We start from the raw sequence: 7,476 nt of genomic DNA, 5'->3' as shown, positions 1-7,476 counted from the left end.
ACCACATAACATCAGAGAAGTGTTTTGAAAATGTTCTATATTGACACACCTAAAGTGCATCCACATATGTAATATGTTGATTAAAAACTTGTCAAATTTCCAAAGAAATTTAAATGCACAGCGAAGAACGAAATTGAGTACAACTCATTGTTTATGATAACTACTTAAGTATGATTCTGTCCTCATTTGAAGGTGAAAGGGGAAGTAATCGAGGTATTTGAAACAAACTAATAGTTTATGTTAACCGGAATTGCTATTTTTATTAACTAACATTTTTAGGACATTGCCAGAAAGTTCGGGAAACTCATTATTGCGCTGATTACATTTAAATCGCGTCATAGATGTTGTTTCATTTCGGTGAGTGGTTTTTTACTGGTAAATAACAGTTCATTCTTCATAAATTTGCTTTCCCAGTGACAGTGAGTGATCTACTTACAGTTAACCTCTTAAGTAGAACTGAGTTAAACTGTAATAACAGATTAAACTAAGAAGACAGTACCAGAAGATATAATGGCAAGCGGTGATCCTAACGAAAACTCCGACCAGGGAGGCCGAGTGCCGAAAGACATAAAGGGGTTGTTGCGGCTGTGCGCCGAGTCCAGCACCGGATCTGGACAGGATAGTGAGACTGTCAACTTCTCGCAGATGGATCCAGCGGTAAGCTTAACATAGTGTAGTCTAAAATAATAGACATGTTATACTGGATTCTTCCAATCCCTAACGTCTAAACCAGTTTGTGCAAAAACGATCAAAAATCGTAAAAAAAATTTCGCAACATACAATTATTTTTGAACTGAGTGGGACAGTTTGTGGTCTCAAATCATTTGTAAATTGGTTATGCACCGATGAAAAAGAAAGGTTAAATTCTTCTGTTGAATCATACATTTTATGATCATATTCATAATGATGATAATGTATTCTAAATAATTGTATGTGCCACAGTAGTCCAAATAATTGTATGTTGACAGATTTTTTTTTATAATTTTTGATATATGGCAAATCCTTCACGAACAAATTGTTTTGTACCAAAAGTGGGTAGTCATTCTGATGGGGATTCCGGGTAAAAGCACATTGCACCTATAAAATAACATAATAACAAGAAATATTACCAGATAATGTTATTTTATTTTATATTAGTTCTGTACACAAAAATAAATATCCAACAAATTATGCATTTAATGCTTGTTTGGTGCAAAATATCTTTGCACTTACACAGTAAAATATGAATATAAACCTTTATTGACTATTTCAAACATAAAATACTTCTCTTAATACAATTACCCCCCCCCCCCTTTTTTGCACAAACCCGTTTAATCATTAGGGATTGGAAGAATCCGAATAACATGTCTATTATTTTAGATTAATGCCACAGTGGACATATTTTATTTTATTGTAAATACTTGATATACAAATTTCCAAGCCATATTTCCATTTTATGTATTTCATATTAGATCCATGCATGAAAAGTCAATATCTCAGGAACAATTAAGAAAACACTACTATATATATACCTAAACTTGATGAAAAAGGTAAGGCCAGATTTTTTTGTGTTTAATGCTTGTTTTGTGCATAATATTATTACAGTTACACAGTGGTTGAAATTAGCACAAGCAAATTCTGGATTTTATATAGCAGAGCTAATTCAAAAATGTAATGTCAAGCATTAGTATAAGAATCCGGGCTTGTTAATCCAAAAGACTAATTTCAGTGACCTGTTTCATGGTAAAATATGAATATAACCCTTTATAATCTATCTCAAACATCAGATACTTCTTTAAATACAATTTTAAAATATTTCAAAACACCACTGTAGGGAATCAGTTCAAGTTTGACTATTGATAATCCATTCCACTGAAGTAACCAATTATCGATAGTACAATTATTTTTTTAACAATACCTAAATTGCATTTTTTTCTTGTACAAAACCTCAGAGGAAAGAAACAACTCGCCGTTTGAATCGATGATCGATTATGACCGAATGCAAACCATTGTCGCCGATTTCAGACCCTACCAATCAATTTTCGATTATTATTGATCATTGGAACATCAATACAAAACACCCCCTGTTTATTCACCAAACCAATTAGATATCAGGATAAGAATCCAGTTTTGAATGTCTATTATTTTAGACTAGATGATTATGAAGAAACAACTACTTATGTTTAGTATCTATAATCTTAAAATATTTAAATAATGAATTCAATGTTTTTTATTTATTCACTTGTGTATAATTTGTTAACATTTTCCTTCAGAGAAAAGAATGGCTTGAACAAGCCTTGAACAATATGACAGTCAGCCCCATAGAAGAAATCAGGAAAGCTCGGGATATTGTCAAAGATGAAAGCCGAGATATTGATGACAGAATTGCAGCAGTAGAAACTATCAATGAATGGTGTGATCAAATAGACTTGGCCATAGGTAATGAATCATAAGTTGTGAAAAATCCAACGGAATATTGCATTGAAATTAACAAGTTTCAACAGTACAATTAAACTTAATTGATTTTTTTTAAATCAGCTGTTGTTGCTTCTTTAAATAAAGTAAACATTTTTTTTTATAATTTATGGTCTTTTTCAGATTTTCACAAGATTGGAGGGTTTGATATATTTCCTGTGTGTCTGAGTAATGAAGAAGGGGAGCTGCGCTGGCAGTGTCTTGATCTGGTAGCCACCATGGTACAAAACAACCCATACTGCCAGACCGCCACTCTGGAGGCCGGGCTCCTACCAACCATGCTGGACTTGATGGATAACGATCCTGACCCCACTGTGAAGACCAAGGCACTTTATGCCATGTCCTGTAAGCCCTTTTTTGATGCACAAATATACAGTTGTTCTCTGAAGTGCTGACAGGTTTTACTTTGTCTGTTTTGTCTATTTTTTCGTTGAAAAAACAATAGAGTAATATTATGACAACCTTGGTTCATTGTCAAAAGCTTGTAAAAACTTTTGGCCATAACTAAAAAAATGTTAAAAGAAAAAATGAAGCTGGAGACATGTTGCCAAAGACATTGTGCATTTGATTGTACAGAAAACGGCATATCTTTGGCTTAAATAACACTGCATTGTTGATATAATGCAAATAATGGCCCAATATCTCTCACAGCAATTACATCAATTTTGCCCCTTTATTATTGCATTATATCAACAATACAGTGTTATTTAAGCCAGAGATATGCCGTTTTCTGTACAATCAAATGCACAATGTCTTTGGCAACATGTCTCCAGCTTCAAGTTTTCATTTAACATTTTTTTAGTTATGGCCAAAAGTTTTTACAAGCTTTTGACAATGAACCAAGGCTTAGACATTTTGGTTAAGGTTTACATCTAAGGAAATACAAGTCAATAACTTAGTAACTGCTTGATGTATTGTATTGAAACTTTATACAATCAAGTATGTTAACTCAAATTTGCAAATTATATATTATTTGACTCAGAAATACTTGTTAAGATTTTGTATGTAATCTTATTTTACAGTGATACATGCATGTTTCACCAAAAGTTTGCAATCCTTAAATTTAAAGTGGCGTTATAGCCGAGTGCATTATATCCTTAACAGCTCTTGTTTAAAATGTGTTTCATGTGCATTATTCTGTGGCGCTCTTGTTTTGATCATACTGATAACAGTATCACTTTTAAATATATTTCATGAGCAGGTTTGACTCGTGATAACCAGCAGGCTTTGGATGCGTTCATCCAGCACGATGGGTTCTCATATGTTATGAGGGCGATGCAGTCAGATGTAGAGAAACTCAAGATCAAATCCGCATTTATGCTGTCCTCCATATGTACTGACAATGACAGATGCAAAAGTAAGGAAACAAAATTTAATTATTTGTTCTCATTTCACTGTATGTTTTTATCTGAACTTTGGAAGTCCTTGACAAATGTTATAATCCACATGCACATATTTTTTAGCTCACTTGAGCACAAAGTGCCCAATGGTGCTCAAGCTAGGGCTTTCAATTGACCCGAACCCCGGATTTTGAGCATCAGAAAATTGTAAATGACCTGAAATTGACCCATTATAAACTTGTAGTAAGCTATGAGCTATTGTGATTTGTCACTGTCATCCATCAACAACTTTCATGACGTACAGATGTTTTGTCATTTTCTCTTGAATATGATGTTGCATTTTAGGCAAATTATTGAGTTTGTGGATCAAACTTCTCCCACAATTTAAGATGTTTCACTCTGATACTTGGTTCACACTACCATAATGGTTGGTAGTAATGTCTGGCCGATGTTTGTGATGTACGGCCATTTAGTCTTAGAGTTAGGTGCCCTTCAATATTATTTTATACTTAAGCTTGTGCAGCAAATTACTCCCAAAGCTTTAGATGTTTCATTCTTATACTTGGTACACACTTCGCAACCATGATGTATAGCAGTGCCATGAGCTAATCTTGTTAAAAGCTCTAATTTTATTTTATTGCATGTAATTGTTGTCAAATTAAAAGTGAAAACTTAAATTAAATGATATTTAGAAGTGTCAAGCTTCCACCTGGCAGTGTCCAACCCGATTTTTTTTCATTTTTCAGACACACTGTGTGACATCGGGATGATCGACCAGCTAGTGGGACACCTCTCAGAGGAGCACTCAATGTTTCATGAACATGTAATGTCCGCCATCCTTAACCTTGTGCGCAACCACCCTCGCAGTCTTCGTGAGTGCTGTCGACCGGAACTAGACCTTGTATCCACACTTCAGCAAAAACAGGCTGACTTGAAGGGAACAGAAGAGTTCTTGGTATGACATTGAACATCACTTTACATCAGTATATTATGTTTCATTATTAATTTGGCTTTTAATAAATATGATCTTTCCCTTGTTTGAAGTATCAAGTCAAATTATTGCCAAAGCCTTTTTGTTGTATGAAATGAGATGACTTTCATATTGGCCATAACAGAATACCTTTACAGGTACAGATGTTATCACTTAAAAATCTATGAGTTTGGATGTGCAACAAGTCTCTTACTCCTACCACTTTGAATAAAATATGTGTGTCAGAAACATTGCCCTACATGGTCATTTTCAGTATTATATTTGAAAACAGATGAATTTCAAATAGATGAATGTTGCATGTAATTGTGTTACTATTTCCTCTAAGTGTTATCTGTCACATATTGTAGTCTCTTCTTTGAAGATAACTGAACAGTATAGATGTGAGACTCATATAAGCATCAGCTGACATGTTCATTTATTTCAAGTGTATATCACATTTACTTCAAAACTCTATAGAGTGTCTTCAGGGTTTCTTCTCATTCCTAAAACGGGACCAAAATTAGGCACCTTTTACTATTTTCTATTGTCGTTTCTTTGTTTGCAATTGCAAGCTATATAATACATATACCTTTTAGCATAGAATTCATAGTCATCAATGATATTTGCCCAAATAAGTTATTGTTTTAGAATGATTCTATTTCACAATTAAGTGCATCATTCCACTATTTTCACAATTCGAAGAGCCCTGCCTCAATTCACAAGAACATGAAAAAAAAACACTCGTGTAACATCTAATAGAAGTGCAAACATAAATTCTTATACTTCAATAATAAATCTGACATATTTGTGTGGCCATTTCAGGAAGAGTACAACTACACAGTTGAGCTTCTGGGTCTGTTACAGTCTGCCAGCAACACAGAGGCCGAGGCCACCAGATAACATAACAAAACTGTGAACGAATAGACTGTATGCACTCATGGGCATTGAAGAATTATCTGACAGTTACGCAATGAGAATACATGTACACTATAGCCTGTAATGTTGTGGCAGAGAATATCCGGTAATGAATATGTCAGCAAGGAGTTCTAGAGTAATGTCGGGCTGTGCAGTAGTTGTAATTGTTCATATAATACAGTCATGTGGAAAAAAAAATCTGTTATGGCTGAAATAAATGTTAGTTCATTGAGCTGACAGAGTCGTTATTTGTTTATTATGTCAACATAAAGTGGAGAGGGATTACTAATTTTGCTGTGTGAGATCTAGACTACCCGTTTGAAACCGTGGTATCTTTTTGCATACATGAACATTTAGTATAAGGTCTTAATATAAATTATTTTTGCAGGACAGGTAGTGACAGTTGTAATGAATTCAAACTGTCAGATTTTGTATGAGAATAGTTAAAAAGGTTACTTAAAGAGGGAGGACCATTGAATTTGGTCTTATTTTCTAAATTTGAGCCATCTGGTTGTCAAAAAATTATTTAAAAACATTGTTAACAAATTTGGTAAAATTGGATAAAAAATGCTCAAGTTGTAACCTAATCTTAAATTATCCTCAAAGTTTATTGGCATAATATCTGGACTTGACAAACAAATAGATTGCACTACTAACCCCAGTGTTATGGCCCTTGAATGGTCAATATTATACCAAATTTACTTTGTCAACTCTTTTTGACTTATTATCCAAACTTGGTTGTTAAGCTTAAGAAGATATTATCTCCAACATTCAAATCACATAATAAATATTTGAGTTATGGCCCTTTATATGTAATGATGACTAAATTCAGTTTGTTCAACCCCTTATGTGAGCATTTCTTTTCAAATCTTTAACTTACTTGGCTACAGTGTTTATGGACATAATAAATCAACGGAGTTAGACCAAACTCACTTTGTGCGACCTCTTCATTCCTTATCCAACCCATACCAGATAAGGTCATACTGTATATTAGGGATTGAAAATCTGACAAAAACCATGATTACTATAGAAAGGATATAATCGGAGATGCCATTTTGATCAATCATAAATTCCTGATTGATTTTAATTCAATTTTCAAGATTTGATTTTCATAACCCTTTTTTAACCTAATTTTTTTATCAATTGATATCAAAGTTGTTGGCGATGTCTGTAGGCATTATACATTGTGCAACCTTGAAATCCTGCAAGATTGCAACAATCACTTTAGAGTTAGTGGCCTTGAATTGTCAAATTTGATGACCTCTGCATGTTTGTACTTCATCATGTTCAATAGTGAAACAATTGTTGTGGTAACTCAAAATAGACAGTTGCTATTTTCCATTTAAAAAGGGGGCACTTCAAGCAGGCGACAAACTCAATTCGCAGATTTCAACTTTGTGCTCCAAGGTAACTCTGCCATCCATCCTTGAACAATTGCTTCAAACAACATATCTGAAACTAGAATGCCAAGTTTCATGAAACTTCTCAGTAAATGTTCTTGGATGAGCCTCTACCAAATTTCTAAAATAATGCTACTACATGAAGAACTCTGGATGCTACAGTAATGGAAAGGAATATTTTGGAAACTTAAAAAAATCATCTCCTTTACTGATAATAATAGAATGTATTGTCCTTCAACAACCTTTACAATGACCTATTGACCTAATTCTTGAAGCTACATCATTACAGTTACCTTACCGATACCTTTTGGCCAACTTTCTATCCTTTTTTTTTCCTAAAGCATTGAACTTTTTTTATCTTAAAGTATTGAAGCTTTACCACTCAAGGGATATCAAC

The 7,476-nt window shown here is 33.7% G+C and overlaps 1 protein-coding gene across 1 annotated transcript; it reads left to right on the top strand.

Annotated features, from left to right (window-relative positions):
• The first annotated feature begins 274 nt into the window (after nt 1–274).
• LOC128229830 (hsp70-binding protein 1-like) lies at nt 275–5,916 on the top strand. Its single transcript, XM_052941658.1, has 6 exons — nt 275–657; nt 2,253–2,418; nt 2,578–2,799; nt 3,656–3,811; nt 4,541–4,749; nt 5,587–5,916. Exons 1-6 carry the CDS (start codon nt 511–513, stop codon nt 5,662–5,664), a joined length of 978 nt encoding a protein of 325 aa, XP_052797618.1. The 5' UTR covers nt 275–510; the 3' UTR covers nt 5,665–5,916.
• Nucleotides 5,917–7,476: the final 1,560 nt, after the last annotated feature.

The sequence above is a fragment of the Mya arenaria genome, chromosome 4 (genome assembly GCF_026914265.1).
Source record: "Mya arenaria isolate MELC-2E11 chromosome 4, ASM2691426v1".
NCBI lineage: Eukaryota > Metazoa > Mollusca > Bivalvia > Myida > Myidae > Mya > Mya arenaria.
The sequence above is the reverse complement of the archived record's forward strand: the minus strand, read 5'-3'. Positions and strand labels throughout refer to the sequence as shown.